At 36.9% G+C, this 23,955-nt stretch overlaps 1 protein-coding gene across 1 annotated transcript in view; it reads right to left on the minus strand.

Moving 5' to 3' along the window:
• Positions 1-7,098: 7,098 nt before the first annotated feature.
• sntb1 (syntrophin, basic 1) overlaps positions 7,099-23,955 on the minus strand; it is a 41,052-nt gene continuing 24,195 nt past the window's right edge. The window contains exons 5-8 of the mRNA XM_028013057.1: positions 22,563-22,699; positions 20,850-21,046; positions 13,778-14,007; positions 7,099-9,387 (exon numbers count right to left, since the gene is read on the minus strand). Coding sequence (XP_027868858.1) covers positions 9,295-9,387; positions 13,778-14,007; positions 20,850-21,046; positions 22,563-22,699 — 657 coding nt within the window. The 3' untranslated portion in view covers positions 7,099-9,294. The remainder of the gene's footprint in view (positions 9,388-13,777; positions 14,008-20,849; positions 21,047-22,562; positions 22,700-23,955) is intronic.

Consider the following 23,955-nt stretch of genomic DNA (forward strand, 5'->3'; position numbering starts at 1 on the left):
GTCTTTGTTTGCTGTATATTTCCATATACAAACACATATATAACAACATGCCACTTTCTTGGCCGCTAATGATACACTTTTATTGATTTCTAAGTACAAACTAGACTATGTAATGCGTTATCATCTCACCCAGCCTGGACAGGAAACAACCAATCGACTTTATAAGATTATGAGAAAGTCTGCAAAAATGTTTACAGAAATCAAGAGTACTTCACTGCACTGATTGTACATCTCAACAACAGTAAATAATCACCTTTAATGGTTAGTGTTTGTTCCTTAGTTGCATGTTGTCCTCTCTCTGCTGCAGAGTTTTGCAGTCTTTGACTTAGACCAGATTCTCCCTCTGCGTCATAATAGAACATGCAACTTTCAGTTCCATTCATGTTCATGAATGTGCAGCATTTCTCCTGGTTTTATGCAGGGTCTCACTTCAACTTACACTTGGCTGAGCAAATCAAATGTTCCCTGGCTGCTGAAACAACACAGACGTCTGCTTTATAACAAGTGGGATCACACACTTTTCCCTGCCTCTGTGGGTTCACATTGTAGAGGTATTTGTGTGTGTGTGTGCAGTGGAGCACATTATGAGGACTGGGGTGAGAGGAGGGTTGGGGAGTTGGAAGCAGATTCCTAAAGCATTCCTTTGTCTAAAACACATCAATCCCTTAATCAGCCCACATATCTTTTATAATTAGTTTCTAAGAGATGGAAACTAAGTGTTTTTATGTGTATGAGAGAAAGAGAGGGGGCAGAAGTATAGTAGTGTCTTTCTCTTATAGCCTAAGGCAGTCAAATGATAGGTCACGTACAGTCAGAGGAAGTAGATAGTTTCATGTGTACATGTGTGGGCGTTTGTTTTTCAGAGCAGTGAAGCTTGACGTACAGCCCTCCATGAGAGGGAGGAACGTGGTGACATTACCTGACAAGCACGTCTCTGTCTGTCCGCTACTTTTGTGCTACTATGTGTCTTCCTGTGTGTAAGCGCTGCTGGGAAAATTACTCATTGTAGTGTTTGGGAGCCGGTAACAACAGGGGCCGTGTGAAATGACCCAGTTCTTGTCTCTTTTACTGCCCACAATGTGCGTCTTTGTCTCATTCATTTATTGTTCACACACAGTCACTTAAAAAACGTGCTTGAAACCTCAGTCAGAGTGTCTGAAGTCTGAGGTCAGATATCAATCAGAGCACATGTGAGGAGGGGCTGTTTAAAGACAGGAAAAGTCTGCTGAAAACAGGAAAGGCAAGCAGAACTTTCAAGACTTCACCATGCCATGAACTAACATATGATTAACGTATGTTTTGTAGGATAGCATTTTGATATAAATGAGGAAGTGCAGCCAGAAGAGAGAGTACATTTTCTCATTTTGTCAAATGACAACTGCAAACTATAATTTATTTCATTGAGATTTCATTGGATAGACCAACACAATGCAGCAGTGAAGCGGAAGGGATACATGGTATTTCAATTTTATTTTAAAAATACGATTCTGAAAATTGTGGCATGCATTTGTTTTCAATTACTTTTACTTCTTGACACATAAAATCATAAAAGGTCACTTAGATCGAGTGCAGTGGAGGGAAATTTAATCTCAGTATCAGTCTAAACTGTTCTGTGAAGATTTAGCAAACTGCATTAAGAAGAACAATGAATAGGCAAGGAGAGCGTTCATCAGAGAAGCAGCCAAAAGGGCCATGGTAACTCTGGGGGAGCTGCGGAGATCCCTCAGTGTGGTGGGAGAATCTGCGAGAACAACTGAGAGAACAACTATTAGCTATGCATTCCACAAACCTGCAAGAGAGGCAAGAAGAAAACAGAAGTCCCATTTAAAGATTGCTCCAAGCCATGTAGGGAACAAAGCTCTGGCCAGGTGAAATGGAAATTTTTTTCCACATGTAAGAAGGTTTTGGACACCTTGAACACCATCAGTTTAAAGATATGCGATGGTGGCAGCATCCTACTTAGCTTCAGCAAGGACAAGAAAATTGGTAAGTGTTCATGTAAGGATGAGTATAGTGTAATACTCAGGAAGACAATCTGCTATAGTCTAGGTTAGATAAAAATAGATCTTAAGAAAGCACATTCAGGGGTTAGATTGACATAAGCTTAAATTCAATGGAGAATTTGTGTTAAGAAAACTTAATATTGGGGTGCTGTGGTGGCGCACAATCCACGCATGGAGGCTGTAGTCCTTGACGCAGATGTCACAGGTTTCAAGTCGCGGCCTGATGACCTTTGCTGCCTATCTTTCCCCTCTTTTGTTACCTATTTCCTGTCTAACCACTCTCAAATGATGGCTATTAGAGTCAATAAGACCTTCCAAAAAATGTAATGGTTCTTGTTTGAGTTATTTATTTGCAAAAAAGAAAGAGCACAAACTTCATTGTCTAGAAGTGCAAAACTGGTGGAGTGTGATAGGTGCACAGCAAACTTTTCTGAAAATTTTATTAATAGATGTTTTTCCTCTCAGTTCATGAAAACATTGTGTTGATCTACCAAATACAATTTACAATGACATACAGTCATTCGCTTAAGTTTTGTTTTTGCCTGAGATATGAGAATATGGGGAAAAGATCAAGGTTCATAATAGTTGCAAAGTAACATATAAAGCAGATAGTCAAACGGAGCAGAGACTGAATCCTGTTTGCTCAGGGACATGGCAAAGCCTGTATTTGTCTCAGACATTCATTTGTTGTCAAGTGAGAGACTAAACTGTGAAATACGGAAAACCACTTCACTTCTACTTACAGGGAAGAATGAACATATTCTGAAATGATGGGAAATAATTATGCACTTCTCTGTCCTCTTGGAAATCCATCAAGTTTGGGGAAATCAATCAAACTTTTAAAACCTGTGGTGCAGCCGACAGCTGAGCCAAGGTTTTCCACTCCATCTATTTACTGCTTGAATGCTAATGCATCATCAGACAATTCACTTGCATTTTCTTCCAAGATTTTAGAAATATGCAATTTATCTGGGTTTTTCACCCCACAGAGTGTTAATTACTCATGACCAAAGTGAAGTTAAACATAACTGGTCCACTACGACAGTGAACACCACAACCTCTGAAGCCATATATCTCCCTTTGCTTACAGATTCAATATATTTTATACATTTAAAGTGCTAAAGTATGCATAGCCTTTGAGTTTATTTATTATATTGTCACATTACAACCACCAACATTTAATTGGGATCAAGAAGAGTATAATTATAATAAAAATCTATATATTCTAGTGTGCATTTATGTTTCGCAAAATGTTGTAAACATTTAAATGCAAATTTAGCTTGAAAGAACAGTCGGTGCAACATATTAAAGATAAAGGTGCAGCTCTGTACTAAAATCTGATTTTTTTCCCAGCCGTGCGTGAATGGAAACAGTTAACACTGTTTGTTCATCATCTGGTTGCCTCATGTGCAAATTCTCCTCCAGAAAACATCCATCCAATTTCATCCAATTTCTGAGGTGGCCATACTGCATTCCCTGGATGTTGGCGGTTACAACAAAAATACATCACTTTTAATTCAAACATACATCTAAAAATGACACTCGGGAAGGAGCTTAGTTTATGAAATGTTTCATATCTTTATTTCCTCTTTCATGTACGAACTTTTGAAAGCAGTGGGACTAAAGGTTCATGCACAAACACGCACATTTTAACTGCGGTTAGAATTTGAAATCTTACCACAAGTTGACTGATTACTCCATGAGTTATGAGCAAAGATACCACCATTCAGGAAATGGGGGAAATATTTTAGGTTACTTGCTTTTTTAAAATTTAAACCAGTTATACATTCTTGTCCTTGTATGTGAGGAATGCAATTTTATTTTATCATCATTTAAACGTTCCATGATGCAGTTGTGTTTGTTAGTGTGAACGCTGCAGCCATTCACACTCTAGAGTTCCTCCTTTTTTCACCTAATTGTTTCAGCATACTTTCTGCTATTTCAACTATTTATTTTTTTACCATATCTGCTCATTCAGGACATTATGGGTATCTCTCTAGATATTGACATCTTTGACGGTTTAGGAAATATGCAACTTTTTGTGACCATTTTGGACTCCATTGAAATGAATAGAACATCCCATAATTTCTGAAAAAAATTGCTGAAACTTTGCGGTCTTTCACAGTTAACTACTTCCATGTATTTTCAGCAAGAAATGACACTAAAAATTTAAAATGTTGTCATATTCTTCAACTACTGTTTATTCCAGGTGTTTCATATATATTTTTTAGAAATTTCACAAAATTTCTCTTCAAGTTTCTGCTCACATTATGCTCGGTCTTTGGGGGAAAAAAAAGAAGAAAAAAACACTGGCCAACTAACTCTGCAGGTTCCCAGTCTAACCCTTCAAAGCCTTCTGCATTTTATCTAACATTAGCTTTGTAACTAACGTCTTTCAACAAATAAGCTGCTCTGCTCTTGATGAGCTAAAAATAATTTTTCTTACTGTTTATAATCTTCAACATGTACGTGGAAACGTTTGCTTTGTAAGAAGATTGTAAACTGTTTTACTTTTGTAATGTTTCTTATTACATTTCTGGGTCTGTTTCACACTGGATGGGGAATGTGACTGCAGGTTAAGCCCAAGTGTTACCATTATTCTTTTAGCTTTAGCAAATTTGTTTACATGGGGTTTTTTCACACTGCATAGAGTTTCTGTAAGTCAAGATGCTAGTCCTAACATTGAGGCTATCATTAGTACATCAGCTAGCTTTGGCTCTTTCAGCTCATTTAACTTATAAACTGTGGTGACCTTACAGTTTAAGTTCATAAACAATGTTCTGCACAGATTTTGAATACTGAATTACTTCTTTGACTGAAAGTTTTCACTCCTCTTACAGTTTTTCTTTTTTTCTTTTGCAGACTTCTGCTTTATCTGCTGCTTCTTCCTTTTTCTTACATTTCTGCAAGTCCTCTGTAGTTTATTAAACTTTTTCTGAAATTATTTCTGAAATTTTCACCAAAAATGTTCAGCTGAAATGCACACTGCAGATAATGCTATTTTTTCCTAGTTTGCCCTTTTTGCTGTTTCTTATTGTAAACTTTTCATTTATGGCCTTCATTGTATCAACACATATAGCTACTGTATATATATATATCTTAAAGGTAAAAGTAAGTTTTTCAGCTTTTTATTGCAGCCATTGCTAAATCAAGAGAAACCTACCGCATTGAAACAAAAAATTTTTGTTTTATTGATATTTTTAGAAATAGTTGCAGTTGTTGCATAAATGTTACCCAAGGTGAAGCTTTCCCTCTCTGCTCATAAAATGCATAATATCAGATTCAGGTAAATGAGAAGAGATAAAATAAATTTCTTTGAAAAACAATCTGTAATCACATTGCAATAGTTTAGTCCAAGACCAAAACATATTGTCTGTGCCTTATTATATTCAGATTGCTCACTTTTTTTTGCCTGAACAGCACAGGTGAAACTATAGTTGTTATAAAACGTAAGCACACAGCATAGAGTTTCTGAGTATCTGCAACGGCAGAGAAATGCAAAAACAGATGAGGCCAAGAGAGCAGCTGGTCATCCAGTGTGGATTCATACAAAACATCTTCAGTAGAATTGTTTGTATGGGAGAAGTAGCTGCGCTGCATCCACATCTACATAAGTTTTTGACAATAATTACAGGTTCTCTGAAATGCTGATAGTCTTGGTCATTTCTCTAAATCAGGTTGCTGACAAAACTTTTATGCATCCTCAGGTGTGTAAATGACATGACTATGTGGGAAAATTCTCCTGGAAAATATTGTTTGTCTCTATCACATGACGCAACAGTGACTACCTGCTGATATTTACTGTGTGACTCGACTCAATAACGGCCTGCCGACAAAATTAAAAAAAGGAGAAATGAGAAGAAATATGCGTAGGAGGGCAATATGACGGTGAGGAATGTCAAGCTATAAACAGTTTTAAGAATTACTACAGTGTTGAGGTCTAAAACCTCTCAACCTCATTAACATTAATGCAGCCATCCGTCTGTCTGTGAGATTGTGGGTTAGGATGCCAACTCATTACCTTGGAGGCGAGCTAACAATGTCACGAGTTATGGCTGTGTTAAATGCTGCCTACAACTTGAACCCACATATAGACTCCTCCGATTCCAGCTGAACTGTCACCAAGAGCTTGTGAATTAGCACATCTCCTTGATTTCTACTGCTCCCAAAATGAAATACTGCTTGTTTGTGCCTCACAAAAGAAACCGTGATCAGTTTTCTGTAAGGAATTGACATCATTTGTACCCTTTTATTTTTTATTTTTCCACAACAGTGCCTTGCTAAAATTATGTCTTTTTTTTTTAACCATATTAACTTTTTCACATTTTGTGACTTTACAACCACAAAATTTAATTTCACTGTAGAAATTAAATGGCAAGAAACCCATTGCTTCTACTTGAGTAGTATTTTGAAAATAGTTATCCTTACTTGAGTACAATTTATGGATACTCCACTAAGTAGTATTCAGTATTCAGTGAAGTAGTTACTTCAGTGAAGTAACCTGCAGTTATTTCACTCATTTAGAAAAAAAAATGCAAACACTGACACATGCGTAGCTTGTTAAAGTGAGACTTCTGGAAAGGCGGCCCTCTGGTCATTGAGTTTCTGGTGGTTACGAGTCTCTACATAGCGATTCAGCTGACCCCATAGGGTTTATGTTTTTGTACTCTTGAGTAATTTTTGGGATGACTCCCTTTCACTTCTTCAATAAAAGCATACAGAGGCAATGCTACTCTTAAAAAAGATAGAGAGCACTCCTGAAACAAAACCTTTTACAGGCCACAGAGGATTTGAGTCCAGCATAGATGTTTACCTTCCAGGTGGACAACCGCTCAAAATGTATGGTCAGAGCTACGTTATGGCCATACAAAGTTCAGACACCAAATCTAAATGAAAATCTGTTGCAAAACTTGCAAACTGATGTTTATAAAAGCTCTCCATCCAATCTAATCAAACTTGACCATTCATGAAAAATGAGCAAAGCAGGCACAACCACACCCCGTTTTTACGTTGAGACAAACCGTGAAAAAGCTTAAAGGAAATTAATGCTTTTGCAAGGAACCGTAGAATCAAAAATAAAATGCAAGAGTCGGTGTCATTAGCAAACAGATTTAATTTACATCTTTATGACAGAGGAGGTGATCTGTGTTTGCTGCTGATGAAAAATAATCAATCACAGCTGAAGACAATAAAAACAACTAATCAACTGTTGTTTATCACAGGATTTATGTGCAATGTCTGAATTAAAAAGTGAGCATCATCATTCTGAGTGACAGTACAGTAGCTGCCGAAGGCATCAGAGATCTACATATGAAAGCAGCTTTTTTTCCTCAGAGAGCTTGTCTCCACTTTACATGATCGGCAAGTGCTGGACTCATCAGTGTTACAAATCTTTACAACAAAACATATAGCTTTCTCAACAGTGTGGTAGGATTGTAATGCATAAATCACTTTGTACAGTGTACGTGTGTGCAGTATGTCTTTGCAGAAGGATGGACAAAGGCTATAACCATCAAAGAAGCTTTATTGCCATTTATTCTCAAGCTGTGATGTCTGGTTAATTTATTTAAAAGTCAACCATTTTTTTCTCTCCAGTTTCTGCAAGATGGAGAGGAAACCTGGCAGGTGGCTTTATCAGACTGACGCATCAGTCCACAGATGTGGAAAGAATAATGACCTGCACAGCTGCTGTGGGACTAACACGGGGCCCAACACTGTGATGCCTCCTTCCTGTGTTAATGATACTGGATATGATGCTTGCTGCACTGTTTTTAATGAGTTTTATCTCTGTTACAAATACTGCCGATCAGTCAAATAACAAATAGCAATTAAAATCTTGATGAATGTGAAACTGCGACAGCGTAACTGTCGTTAGTCCTGGGAAAGACGGTCCAGAAAGATGAACGGTCCCCTCTGAGATAACATCAGAAGCACTAAACAACATCATCATGTTGGATCAGACTGGAGAAAACAAAATATTTCAGCATTTTGAGAAATAATCAGTGTTTTATATGACCAGATTTTAACCAGGGATCTGGTAATGGACCAGGAGTCCTGAATTTAAGTTCTTGTTAAGTATGAAATATTCTGGACAGCGAAGTCCAATTTTTGCCAGCTTGGGTAAAAAGATAAATTTGTCTTTTCTCGGCAAAGACGGAGCATGAAAAAGTACTCATAGCAGGGATGCCAATAAGTGAAAATTCTGTTAAAACATAATTTAGCTTTTACTGCAGTTCTGATACACAACGTAATATGTAATGTGCTATTATTCCTCTAACATGCTACGCATCTAACCTCAGGATCTGGTATAAGAAAAGTGATTTTAAAAAATAAATTATTTCTATTATAGATATAGATTACCATGACTCTGAATCAATTATTTACCTAAGGCTGTGAGAAGTTGATAATGGTCATTTGCCTAAAAAATATAACATTCGCCTTATATTATTTGGCAAAACTATTCCAAAACTCTCCCTAGTGTTTTATGCGATGCAGGGGAAAAAAAAGAAAAAAATCAATCCTCTTCAGGTTCATCAGGTCTTCAACCTTCACGTGTAACTGTCACGCTGAAATACCTTAAAAACACGGGATGGTCATCATGAGCATGCCGTTAAAAGAATGCAGTGACAGTTTAAATCGGAGTGAGCCGTCATTTTGTGGGAAAATGTGGCCCCCCAGTCTGGATGATGAATGCAGACACGGATAACGAGGCATCCCGGGGGCACTCTAATAAAGACTAATGTGCAAAGTTTCTCCACGCTGTGTCGTGTATGAGGAAGACGGATGACAAGTGAAATTAGGAATGTCCTTTCAGAGTAGATGGTAAATAAATTATATAATTGGTAAATGGAAGGCAGGTTGCCGTTACATTTTGATTGAATTAAATGTGAATTCATCTCCATCCTGCTACATGTGGCCAGTCCTTCCCTTCCTGGACGTGACAGTAATGCCCAACTTTCTCTTGTCAGTTTGTTGGTACATCAAAATATATCATCCATCTGCTTCAAGTCCAGTTCACATTCTCCTCTCTGGTTCTTCAGCCAACATTCAAGTTCCTGGAGCCCTGACAGGGGTATCATTCACCCTGCCCCAAAATATTTCTGAAGAATAACCAGTTTCAGGCACCTGCTAAGACACAGAAATCCAAAAAAGCTCAAATTACAGATAAAAGCTACATTCATTCAGCTTGGGTTTCCAAATAAAGGAGTTTGAGGTGGCGTGCCGCACGAGAGCTGTGTCCAGATGCAGAAACAAGATGGGTTTGTTTTCACAGGAGTTTGAAACTCCCGAATCAGGCCACCAGACCCAGACGGGAGATCTTAGCAGACAGGAAAGAGTGGAGGATGAAGACAATCGGTTTCGGACACGAGTGAAGATCCAGTTGCTGGAAGCAGAAAAAAATATATATTAAATAATCAAGAAGAGGAAAAAAAGACAACAAAAAAAGAAATGTTCCAAGACATGGAGAAAGATTTACTGTATGCTAAATGTCAAGTCTAAATTTTGCCTGAGAAGCCAAGAGTCACTGAACATGTTCCATGAACATTTTATTTCATAAAACATACATTTTATAGATTTATTTATTCTTTTGGTATATAAAATACTGTATACCACACTTCAGATGGGCACCATGTAAAAATCAAATACTCAAGATGACTCGTTTCAGATCTGCTAAAATCCATTGGTTCAACTTCAAGATGTCTAAATTACACATTTAGCCTTAACTATAGTTTATGAGATCGGTTTATGAAATGATCAGAGGCTACCTCATATTGTGTCAATATTGTTTAATTAAAGCAAAATCATGGCTGAGCAAGAAATCTTTGTCAGTCAGAAAATGTTTCCTGAATGGATAGATCAGGGTAGCCTGATAAATTAGACAAGCACAAGTTGAAACATTCCTGCCAAGTTGAAACTGTAGTAAACAGTGAAAAAACACACGCAGATGACTTTCAAACATTGAGCTAATGAGCCGTCAGCTGCATCCACAAGTGCCTTGGGATTGTTTATAGAAGCTTGTCTGAAACTGTGCTTGGATTCAGAAATAATACAGACAACAAAATCTGTTCTGCTCAAGCAGCCAAGAGAGGGTTTCGAATCAGTGCTTAGAAGTCTTTGCTTATTTGCCTTGAGCATAAGGAGAGCAGTCAGAACTGAGCGTTTCTGTCTGAGTACTGTATATAAGGACTGTTGTTACAGTCTGAAGCATTAATATATCACTTCAGTTTCCAGTTTTTTCAATCTAAGGAGGTCAGGGAGTCCATATTGCAGTTTTCAGAGTGAGCTTTTATCCACTACATAGCAACAAGTTAAGAATAATAAAGCAGCAGGCCTCTTGGTAGATAAAGTAAAAAAAAAAAAAAAAAAAAAAAAAGAGATAAATGACCAACTAGATGTTAAATTTGTGGTAAACACGGTGAATAAAGAAACTTAGCTCATTACATTGATAAAACCTGATTACTTTGCTCCCATAGGGCAGCTGCACTTTATTCAGAGAGCCGCTGAGAGCAGCAAACAGATTAAAAGTCTTACAATCAGTGACAGGCTATTTTCCAGGAAAACCTGCGCCTGAAATACTGCCGTGTAAGGACTAGTTAGTCACATCTATTTCATTCCAGGTGTTATTTCCTAATGAAGTGCTGTAATTTACTTTTAGCAGGACTTACTTCCTTGCTTCTTCTTGTCATGTACACTTTACACCGCAGATTGTTTCTTGCCTTACTCGGCAGAAGCCCCCCTTAGAGACAGAATGAGTCGTTCTGTTTTTTTGGTGCGAGGCAGTGAATGCCTCAGCAACACATTGGTAAAAACACAACCGCACACTCTGAAGTCATTACTTTTATCACAGCTCTGGTTAATTGATATTTAGTTTTTGTTTGATAAATTTACATTTATTTTTCAATCTGAAATGCTGTGATGGAAAGGACACATAGGAATGTTGTGTAGCAGTAAGGTTTAATCTGAGACTGTAACTGGGTCTTTATTAACTTTGGTGGAGCGTCGGTTACTTCTTAGTTTGCATTTACTCATAATTAATCTCCACATGATTCCCTCTGTGTGTGGTATAATCTGATATTTTAAAGATAAAGATAATATGCCATGCACGTAGTTGGAGCCAGTTATTTACATGTGCTATATAAAGAGACTATATATTCTTCTATTGTGCTCAATACCCGACATTTAAATACAATAAAATATTTCCTGTTTTACGCCAGTCAGGATCACTACAACTATTTCTAATTGCTTAATTGTCTTAATTTGGAATATTTGAAGGCTCACCTGTAAATAGATTTTAGGACAAAATCTCAAACATGTTGCTTCCTTGAATAATATCATGGGAAAATTTTGATAATTCAACTTAGACATTAAAAAAAGAGCCTCTGGAGGTCTGGTTAATCTTTGGCTACGATTTAGCAGCATAAACACAATTTTTCAAGAAGGACGGCTTCTGTGTTATCAGTCTCCGAACAGAGACCTTGTGAAGATGCTAGTTGAAGCAAGTCTACCAAGAAATAGTACATAAACCTCTAAATCTAAAGGGTGATCAAGTGTCCTCTTTTCTCCAGACATGTCCACTTTTCACGTTCTGTCTGGGGCACTCAGGGCCTTTCTTTGATGAAAATGTCTACATTTTCACCGTTTTTCAGAGGATCAATTGCCATATTTAAACTGACTGGGGCGATGCATGAAATACGACAGCCTTTTACTCATGTGACGTCCTCCCCATCCCGAGCTGCTGCCAAGTGGCTGGTTCTCATCCATTCATAGATGGAACAGACAGCATTATGAATATCTTTCATACTGTGCCGGCCGCAACAATGGTGGCAGAGTGCATCGTGCACATAGCTGGCACGTGTGTTTCTGTGTGTCATTTAGGCGCCAAAGAGATCACATGGACACAATTACTAAAAAAGACAAAAGATAGTTAATCTATAAAATTTACTTAAAAGGGATATGCAAACTACAAAGACTGGAATTATACAGGTTGTTTTTTAAAGTGTCTTTGTGAGACTGATGCTTTTTGTTACTATCATTGCATTGAATATAATTTGAGATTTGTGTGTAAATTTTCTCCAGGTTGAGTTAAAAAATGAGCTACTGTTGAAATAGGTTAAAATTTGAGCCCATATCAATATCTGATATTAATACTGCTATTATGGCAGTATTAACCAATATTTACAGACATCATGAATATTAAGTTCCCTACACTTTTGAACACATGTAAAAGAGATAACAATGCTCTGCTTCTGTTAAACACCCCATAATCTTGTGCTGCATCATTACCACTGTGACATGACTGTACAAAAAACACATAGCCAGCCCAATCGTCTTCCCTTCCTTTAAAACACATAAACAAAGGTCAACAACAAGATGGAAATAAACATGGATTGTTCATTTCTGCCCAGGCGTACTTATCGGATTGATACCGATATGTTAATAAAAAGACTAAAATTGGCCAATATTGACTTTATAACCAAAGTGTTTCAGTACTGGGCCAAATGTCCTCTTTCAGTAATCAAAATGTGACTACCCTAAAATTTTGTCTAAATACATGTTTTTAACATTTTCATGCATACTGGTCACTACAGTGGACAGCTATCTAAAAGCCATTATCTTGTGCTTCCTGTGGATTTTTATGTTATAAATGCACACAGACCACTGAAGTGGACATTAATGCATCATAAAATATACCATCAACTACTGGCCATCAGCTGCAAATGCAAGAAATTATTTTTGTTAAATACAATATGGCCGACGGACAAAAAAGCATGAGAACAGACCCGGTCCCTCCTTCGACTGTAGACGACTCTTGCAAGTAAAAAAAATATTGTGACATCAGATAACCCCTAAGGAACAATACTACTGATGTATTTTTCAAATAACAACTTTGTATTTGGACAAAATTACAATTGATCACATAAAAATAAAAAAAATAAAAAATATATTTTTACAAAAAAAAATTCCTACCTTTTTTATGCCTTAAGAAAAAAATTTTAAAAAATGGAAAAAAATTCTGACACAAAGGATCATAATTCATGCATGAAAGGGTTAAAACCCGCAGAAATAACAGGAAAAAAAAAATTATTACTGAGCTAAATGTGAATGGGAAACTGCATATATATATATATATATATATATATATATATATATATATATATACACACCCTTTTAATTCAATGGGTTTTCTTTATTTTCATGACTATTTATAAGGCAAGAAATCCCACTTATTAACCTGACAGGGCAGGTTGACCTATGAAGTGAAAACCATTTCAGGTGACGACCTCTTGAAGCTCATCAAGAAAATGCAGAGTGTGTTCAAAGCAGTGATCACAGCAAAAGGTTGTTACTTTGAAGAAACTAGAATATAAGGGGTATTTTTAGTTGTTTTACACTTTTTTGTTTAGTGCATATTTCCACATGTGTTATTCATAGTTTTGATGCCTTCAGTGTGAATCTACAATGTCAATAGTCATGAAAATAAAGGAAACTCATTGAATTAAAAGGTGTGTCCAAACTTTTGGTCTGTACTGTATATATATATATATATATATATGTATGTATGTATGTATAATAAAAAGCATGTGCCTGTTAAAGCATCTAACCAAACAAGTAAAACTACCATATACCATTAGAAGTTTATTTTTTTTCCCCTCAGAAGAGGTTGATTTTATTTAGCCTATTTGGTTTTAGTAGAACACAAGAGAAAAAAGCATTTTAGTTCAAGTGTTTTCTGATACATCTTAAACGTCAAATCAAAGCCCTTGGAAACTTACAATCTCTCCCTCCTTCCCTCCAAAGTCCAGAAGGAGCATGCGTACGCCGTCGTCTGCGGACATTTTTAGTTTTTCAAAGGGGTAGGAGAGGAGCACTTGGGGCTTCACCGATGTGTCAATTACTCTCTCCTCGCCGTCCTCTCCATCTCCTACCTTTGGGTCAGCTAGCACAGAGAAGCCTTTCTCGTAGTGAATCACCAGCCGACACTCCTGACTCTGGTACAGGCAACCTAGAAAACAGAAAATATTGTAACTATTTAGGGTGCTAATGGATGGATCTTCTGGTTGTGATGTCTATAAAAATTATTTGTAATGTAAGAACAGCAGAAACAGAAATCATTCCCAATACAGTTATGTTGAATAAATTAGAATTTTACTGAAAAGTTATTTTATTTAACTAAGTGAAACATTTATAGTATATGTAACATTATATAGATTAATTATGCAGAAGTTACATTTTCAAGGCGTTATTTCTGTCAATAGATGATAAGGGGCAAATTTAGTCAATTATCTATTTGCCAAGCATTGCCACAAATTTGATTAGGCCATTCTAACACAAATGCACTAATCTAAACCATTCTATTACAGCTCCCTCTGTTTGTTCAGAGGTTTTTGTCTGGCTTGAAGGTGAACCTGCCACAGGCTGAATTATTTCGCAGCCTCTAGCATCTCCATCCACCTTTCAACTTCCTTCCAGGTACAGTTGCTCAAGGCTGCCACTGTCGTACGTTAAAGTAGGACTCTTATATTCAGGGCTGTGTGTACAGATAGCATTTTAAATGTAATCCAACAAAAAATAACAACATTTGCATGCCAAGCTTTTCAGATTTATATTTGTCAAAAAAATGTCAAAATCATATATTATTTCCTTTCCGCCTTACAATCATACACTGCTCTGCATTGGTCTGTTACTTATTATCACAGCAATGTCCCAAAAACCTGTTGTTATAATGAGACAAATTATAGAAAACTTCAATGGATGTGAAAACGTCTGCAAAGCACCATACACGCATCATCTTTCGTCTAATTAATGCATCTCACATGATTACTTCACGATCCACCTCAGGGTTGCAACATTTCAGTGACAGGCATTGCTCTCCTGTTGAAGATCTCGCTGTAAACAGAGAGTGCAATTTCTCAGATTTACACCATTTCTTGCCACTTATTTCCAGCTCGCTCTCCTCTCCTCACAGCGGGCGTCTTGCCTGAAAGCCGAGCGAAGCCCGCCATCTTCATCAACTCACTCTTTTTAAGTGTAGCCTCTATCGTCTTTGTCTCATCCCTGCACAGCGCAATTGTAGGACACATTCTTTTATTTGTCAAAAACAGCTGAATACTCACACTTTGACAATAGCAGACATTGAGGTGACAGGCCGAGAAGTTTATTTACAGCGTACAGTAAGCTCCCATCTCAATGACATCTGATCTACCAAGCTGTGAGTTTGTTTGACAAAGAGACAACAAGCGAGAGGAGTTGTTATCTCTCCAGTGTTTGCTGAAAGCCAGAGAAAGATGAGTGTGTGTGCATGTGTCGATGTGTGTAGAGGAGGGTATCTAAGTGTGCTTATATATGGCAATAAAGGTGTGTAGTCCATACTATTAGTTGCAAAAAAGTAACCTGAAATAACATAAAGAAACTGAAATATCGTTATGTGCTGGTGATTATCATTTCAATGCATGAATGCATGTTTGGTTGCTCATACGTGTGCATGTATGAGGAAAATCTCACCTTGCAGGTTGTCTCTGACTATTAACGGGTTGTTCTTTTCACAAAACCATAACAATGCATGTTGAATTCATTTTCTGGCTTTGTATAAGGGTAACAGATGTAGTAATGTTGTGATGGACTTCATGGATTAGCAGGGGCATCGCTTTATAAGCATGTTCATGCACAATTACAATTACAATCACTGCCGCTAAGCTGATTGCCACTTACAGTAGCAGCAGTTGTCCACTGAAAAACAATCCACAAATCAAAACCCGAATGTAGGAATTTACCAAATCAACTTTGTTTACAGAGAAAATTTAAAGCCAAAAAAAAAAAAATTTGGCAAAAAGAGGTGTACAACCCCTAAATGCTTTATTACAAGATTCACGTTTGACAGTGGGAAGTTGATACACAAGAATGGGGGTGCTATAGCAAAAGCATGGTGTTCGACATGCAGCTTTAGATACATTTCGATGACAGACCAGTAAAAAATAATTTTAAAAGTTATTCCTAAGAGGAGCTGTTGCACATTTGAGTTGAGCCAATGCAAGTCAGTCTCTTTCTGGTTTCAGTCAGAAATCCGGCTCCAGAATTTTTTATTGGTTGCAGACAAAATAACATAAACGGGCCGATTACAAGCAAAGAAAAATGCATTAACTTTCCGGGAACTAATTAACCGATACTATTCTTCCTGTCAATATTAGTGAGAAGAGTTGAGTGTTGAAATGGTTCTGAGTTGTTTTTTTTAAATAGCTAAGTCATATGTCAAACTAAATGTAAAATAACTTATAAATTTCTGGCTTGTGTCTGAAGAGTAAATGATGTGGCATTCAAGGTTCAACAAGGTCCCTTGTCGACCATCTTCACTTTACCACCATTTTTGTTTTAAAAAGTTACATGTCATCCGTAGTTTTTATTTTTATTTATTTCACTTATTTAATGCGATTCAAATAAGTTTTAACCAGTGTGGGATTATCAGAACAAGAACACTGTTCTGACATAAAAGTAGAATAAATATACTGTATTTATGGAATCTCACCTGAAGAAAGCACATACACTCAAAATTAAATTTGTCTGAAAATGCATCCCTGAGGGACGCCTCAAATTACAGTAGCAAAAACTTTTGAAGTTTACATATATTTCCTCAGTATTTTGTAACACTGTCTTCAAACTGTCTGACTGGGATCAAACATTTTGGGTTTCTCTCCACAAGCTTCTCAAAGGGTATTTTGTAAAAGCTTGCAACATCATACATTGTCCTCTTTATATTGTTAGTATTTGTCAAGGGAGCCATTTTTTTAAATCATTAAAGTATTCCAACAACTTAATCTGGCTGATTAAGATATGACTATCCTTCATATAGTCAGACCTCTACAGCTAGAGAACAGATGTCTAATCAAATGGAAATATGTCCTAACATTATGCAAAATAACAGTGTAATATAAATCTAATGAACCGTGTGGAACCATTGCACCTCTATAAGCATAAATGGGGCTTCAAATGGATGAAAGAGTGCCGGTCTTTTCTGAATTTTAGACCTGAAACTGTACTCTTCTATCTGAGGACGTTGTTCGGCAGGGAAAGCAGAGTTTCCCATCGAGAATACGCTCTCACATAAAGGGGCTTTTCAGGCTGCAACAAAGACCCCTTTTCTGACATTGAGTGGAGGAGACGAGGAACGATGGAGGATCAGAGAGTGATAACAGAGTGAGGGAATAAATCAGGGTAACACTGGACAGTAAGAGAGAACAGATACACTACTTCTGAGACCACTTTTGGTCTTTCAACTAAAAGGTTACTAAAGGACAAAATCTGTTTTTCAGACTTTCATCTTAAACTTATAGGTCGTTAGGATTGAAAAGTACCTGAGATTTTGAAGCTGCACACGACTTCAAGTGTCACAGCAGGTTAATAGATTAGTTTTCCACCACCGCTGAGTTAATTTGATTTTTAAAGAGCTTCAAGTCATTAAGCTGTTTACCTGTTCACCAAGACCACCCCAGTGACCCCAAAAGCAATTAAACAAGTTTTGCAGACTTCACTCTGACAAACACTTTAATGAGAAGTTCAAGAAGCCAGAGATGAAGGATTGTTGACTTTAAGCAAATCTTTACATCTTCAACTTAAAATAGAGATGTGTCTCAAACTTTTTGTGAACAAAACCACACACAAAAAAATAAATAAAAATGCATCTCTTTATTGTGGTCTCAAAGATTTGGTTAGCTTAATGGAATAGTTCAGGATTTTTCAGGAGATATTCTGACATAAGCAGTTAGTATCTTAAAAAAAACCCAAAACGTGTAAATATAATTCTGTGTTGGTGGAAGTAAAAAATCAAGCTGCTTCCTCCTTTTTTCTTTTCTGTTCAGAAAGCTCTGACTTCCTAGCTGTAACATTTGACTTCAGGTACGTTCTTTTTGCATTTTAAATCTGAAACACAGAAAACAAGACTTTCTAGTGCAAAAAGAAAGTGTTTTCGAAAACATTTTGATTTGAAGTAGAATATCTGTTAAACAGAACACGGCTGCTGTTTGCTGAAATTATCAGCATGACCTATCACATTATTATCACAAAATAAGATATGCCAGAAGGTCAAGTGAAACTTGATTTCGGAGCCGTACAAATTCACTTCCCCTTTAAAATCCCCAAAAACGTCTCACCGCTTGTTGAGTGACTACGTGTTAATCTATCTTCAGAGCAAATCTTCACTGTGAGCTCTGACAATGAATAAGGCATCAGAGTTTAGGATACAGATAAAGAAGCTGACAAGGTCAGAGGGATGACGCCTGGTAAGAGCTTAAAACATGAGTGAATGTATTTTGTATGCAATGTCACACTCCTTCACGAGGAACTGTAAGATTACTTTCCTGCCTCTGTAGGACCCAACTGAGAAACTGGTGTTTCTTCATGAGACTCAGTTTAAATTAAAGGCTGTGGTGAGGCAAAGGCAAATATTTTTATGAAAACATTTAATTAGCTAGCATTTTTAATGAAAATTAAATGATTTTTAGAACAATTTTTCATCTACAGTTTAGCTTAGCCTAGCTTTTTAAAGGTTCATAATGTTGTCAGCCAAACATTTAATGAATGATATAATGCTAGATTAAAACTATAGTATGACATAGTAATCACTCTAAAATTATGTCAGGTAAAAAAACATGCCTGAATCTCAGAGCATCACCACGATGCTCTGAGAGAAAGTTCTCAAAAGCTAAACAAAAGTTGGTTAAATTTCTAAGGATTACAATTTTTAAACCCTATAAATTTTACATTATGTAGTTAAATTAAAATGGTTCCATTAAATAACAAGAAAAACTTCTGTCATGAAATAGTAAACTGGCCCAATTTCTCATGAGTTGTTAGTCTTAAAGGCTGACATGCCAGAGGCACTTTTGGAAAACTGTTGCTTCCAAAATCTCAGAGGATTAGGTAAAATACTACTCTATAGTAAAATTTATTGTCAAAAGTAATCCATTAAGTTTCAATATATCTGCCTACCCCTTCAAGTACTTTTCTCCTGGCTAATCCTAGATTAACGTTTTGTATTAAAGGAAGCAGGAATTTACTGGAATTCACTGAGCTCTTGAGCAAGCAAGTTATTATGCAAATATTTGTAGAAGCAGCCTGTATGCCTTGGTGATGCATTTTGTACACCTGTTTCAATGGAAATGAGTAAAACACCCAAATGCAATGATCTGGGTGTGTTGGTGAATATGTTTGGTAAAAATGCAATAGAAAAAACATTTTAAACTAGCCCTAATTTAGCCCTAATTTCTTTGCTCCAGGGAAACAAAAACTTCCTGTAATCCTCATCAACAATTATCAAAATATTTTTAAAAAGTCTTTTTCAAGTCTTATTGGACTTAAAAATCCAACTAGTTTAAAAATTATACATGCACAAATAAAATACAATTTATTATCCAACACAAACAATAAGTGAGCAAAGAATGAACTGAAAATTGTTGTTAAAGCAGCCAAAGTTTAAAAAGCCTGAAGATCTTATGGATCTTATATATAGATATCTATATATACAGTATATATATTTCTCATTGAATTCAATGAGAAGGTGTGTCCAAACTTTTGGTCTGTACTGTATATATCTATATATATATATACACACACACAAATGCAGCATGATTCAAAGGACCACGCTTCACATCCACCATGTTTTTAGAAACATGCCTACCTGCAGAAAGGCCAACATAGCTTAAGCTAAACCAAAAATATTAACACACACTGTCAATACTCCATATATATTTACTCCATGCATATTTAACAGGGATTCAGAAAGATGTTTTCTAACAGACAGAAAGGATTAACCTCATCGCAGATGCATAACACAAGGAATTAATTGCTGTATCAACTTTAAAAGCAATAAAACATCATTGCACTGTTTGCGGCAGAAACTGAATAAAAACTGTCGACCAAAGTTTGCTGCAGATTGTTTTGCTGATTACATATCTTATTAACATTGAGAGTGAGACAGGTAGAGCACAGAGCCAGGAGACTAGGAATACGCCAATCAAACAGTGTCCACACACACAGGAACACGCCCTCCCACAGAACTACCAGCTTGATGACATCAAGGTCATGGAGACTGTTCAACTCCATCTTTTGATGCTGAGCAACTTGTGACTTTTAGTTTACACCGTAAATGTAACCTTTACTTTCACTTTAGTAACCCTCCAACTACTGAAGACCAGGAACAGTGGGCTGAAACAGACTGTGGGTGAGTTTAACAGGAATTTGAACGTAAATGACAGACGAACTATCGTGTGTATCATATGGGTTTGGATGCACACCGTTTTATAGATAGAGCCTGAGGTGAAGCTTAATTTGGCACATGGAAACTTGAACAAGGACTCAGGGGAAAGGATAATTTCCCAGGACATTTTGTGCTTTGAGAAACATGGAGGCCATGAGAGAGAGAGTTTATACTCCAATCCCCTAAACAACACATACTCAATGCCTAACAGTAAATACACACAATTGTACACACAATTCCTTGCTATAAATAGCAAGTGCTTTGTCTACATCTTCCATATGGCTGTCATCTTATATCAAAGAGGCTCTTCTATCTCAGAGGATGTGGGAGTCTGTTCTCACATGTACACATATTGCTTTATGCAGTGACTCCAGGTTTGCTTGACCCAAGGCAGTGGTTTCCACAGCAGACTCCTAAATCTCTCTGAATGCGTTGTGTCACTAGACGCCAGGACCAATCTGAGGAAGTGTTGCAGAAACCCATAAAGTGACCAGGACAGTTCACCTTGCTCTTCCCATGTTTTATGCTTTTTCTGTCTTTCTCTTGTCTAAAGTGTCGATTTGTGTGTGTTTTATGACACTGAATGTACTAAAACTCACTTGTTGTGACTTCTTTGATCATCTCAGCCGATGTATGACAGCCGTTGACAATGTGTCTGGTCCACATGGACAAATCCTTTGTGGTCTCAGTCCGGAAAAGGTGAGTTTCAATGCCGAGTCGTGTGCCAGTCCGAGTGGCAAAAAACAGCTCAGTGCCAGAACACGGCGACCCCCGGTCAGGACCAGAGTGGACCAGACTACAAGAATGACACTTGTTAAAATCAGACACATTGTATGTAGATTTTATTTATGTGCATTTTTTTTAGCAAGCTTAAAACAAAGATTTTATGTAACCATTTTAGTATCGGCAAGTTATTTATGCATCTAATATTTGAATATGAATATATATTAAAATATGTGCAATACATGCTGATATTGCTTTCAAGAGTGCTCCTCCTTTTTGTCAAACTGACGTTTCAGATCATTCAACACTTTTTCTTAACTGAGTGTTACAAAATGCAATTTTGAAATTACATCCTCATTATATCTAGGCAAAAAAATATCCAAACCAACCTGACCTTGTGAGAAACAGTAACTGCCCTCAAACCTAAAAACCAGTTGAACCAAGCGTGGCAGAAACGACTGTCACCCAGCTTCTGTGATGAGCCCTTTACTTTACTCAGAAGATATTTTCTTCCGCTCTTCTTTGCAGAGTCTTTTTGACTTAGCCACATCAGAGGGTTTCACGCCTGAATGACCTGCTTCAGGTTACACTACAACATCTAAAGTAGAATAACATCTAAACTTTGACAAGGTTATTTCAAAACCTTCATTTTATTTTAATTTTTTTCAGCCATTCAGAGGTTAACTTGCTGGTGTTTCTTTTGATCATTGTCCTGCTACTTAAAGCAAGAGTTTATGTTTAAAGTTATTGAACTGATACCTGCACATTTTTCCTTAGGATTTTCTGGTAACGTGCTGAATTCATGGATCCATCAGTTATAGCAACTCATTTTGGTTCTGAATTAGTAAAGTAGAATGTCACACTCACACCATGTTGATTTAATGGGAGGCACAAGTTCCAAAATGTTTCACATTTTTTTCTCATCAGCTTGCAGAATATTTTTTCCAAAAGTCTTGTGGATATTTTTTTTTTTTTTTAGCAAACACGAGACAGGTCTTCAAATTTTCTTTCATGAGAAGAAATGTTTTTACTGTTATTTATTTAAAAACACAGGAGAGAACTGTTTCACACAGGGCCAGGGTGATTTACATAGCTTTTTGCTTAATAAATGAGAGAAATGTGTGAAAACCACATTTTGTTTTTCCTCAGTCAACCTTTGTCTGACAAAAGAGGTTTGACATTCTCAAACAGTTAGCTGTGCCAAAAAAAATTAGGAATAGAAGAAATCTGAGGGCAAACACTTTTTATTTATTATTGTTGTCCTTAATGAAAATTAAAGCTCTATCATAACAAGATCAGTTGTATTTTAGAAATTCAGACAAAAACAAAAGGAAAGAAAATACGCACAATGAGAGCAAGGCCAGGTGGACAATTGTCAAATTAAATCAAGTCCTTTGTAAAGATTTTCAAACTTAACTTTCATAAAAAGTATTATTAATAAATGAGAAATTGTTATCTTTTTCTATTGCATTTATTCAGAATGTCAAGGAATCAAACTATGAAAAGAAATTAATTGTGCTTCAGCTGTTTTTTTTTTTTTTAAAAGAACTAGCACATTTCTGTATGTTTGTATTTGTAAAGCTACCTACCGTGTTGCTAAAAGTGGAAAATTGTGTGAAGGGTTTTGCCAGGCCTCCTTGCTCCGAGGCAAACTGTCGTACAGCAAAAGGTCCTTCTCCGTCACCACTACGAGGACCGGTTTCCAACACTGCTTCTCACTCTCCGTCTGCCGCATAAACAGATAAACAATGAGGGAGGAACAGCTGATCCCATTCAGCCGTATGCTGAGGTAAAATACAAAAATGCAGAGGTAAAAACATGCAACCTGTTCCTTCTATTCAGGTTAGTTATTTTTGCTGTGCCATGGGCTAAAGTGTGACACATTATTCTGTGCTTTGTCCTTTACCTGGTTTTCCTCCATTTTGTTTCCCTCAGTTTGACACTCATTAAAATGATTACACTAATCAGGGGATTTAATTCCTAACATAATGTAATTGTGGATTTCTTTTTGTCCCAAGTCAAGTTCAATAATATTCAGCAGTTTATTATGCAAATATATGACAAATATAACTTTTTTCTTATTTACATACCCGACTGAGAAATAGAGCTTAACCAGCAAAAAAAAGAAACAACACACTTAATGAGTACTAGATTGGTGATTAATTTAAACAGAGCAAGTGATTACTGAATATTATGTCAAGAGACCAACTAAACAACCACTCCCAGAGGGCCACTCAAGTTGAATTTGATTAGTTGCATGCTGCACAGGGTGACGGATCTGTTAATGTACATGTTTTTGTGCTTAATGTGTAAAATATGTCAAAAACAAGCAAATAAATCCCGGACCCATGACAAGTTCGTCTCTAGCTTTGTGTTGCATATCCAACAGGAAGTGAGATAGAAGTGAACTTAGCTGTTGTGGAGATGCAAGTACACTTTCTCTATCCATTTACTCTGCCCCCACACCCACTCATCTCCACAAGCCTCTCACTTACACACACTCTCTCTCTCTCTATCTGTCACACACATGCACACTCACACAATTCATGTGCATTTTATGTGACAATGCTCCAGAACTCTTCTCATTATGAGAGCTTATCTGCTGCCGAGCCGAGGAATCCAAAGTAGCTCTTTGAAGTTCTGCTTCAACCAATCGCATAGTGGGATTCAGAGGGTCAAGGGTCAGCTTTTTAACATAATGAGGATATGTTGCTAAGTAACTGTATTGTACTGCATTTGGAGGATCAAATATTGGCAAATTCATGAGGACTAAATTAGATAGATATGGATGTGTGCGCCTATTTGCACAGGTGTTTGTATATGAAAGAGAGAGCGAAGCTGCGTATGGGTGAAATTCACAAATACATCGCGCGCGCGTGTAGGGGGGTGTGTGGGTGTGTGTGTGTGCAGGAGTTGAAGATAATTCCTAATAAGAATGCAGCCCCAGGTACATAAGCACACAAACACAATCACACAAAAACA

Source organism: Xiphophorus couchianus, chromosome 3, assembly GCF_001444195.1.
Source record: "Xiphophorus couchianus chromosome 3, X_couchianus-1.0, whole genome shotgun sequence".
In the NCBI taxonomy this organism is placed as follows: domain Eukaryota; kingdom Metazoa; phylum Chordata; class Actinopteri; order Cyprinodontiformes; family Poeciliidae; genus Xiphophorus; species Xiphophorus couchianus.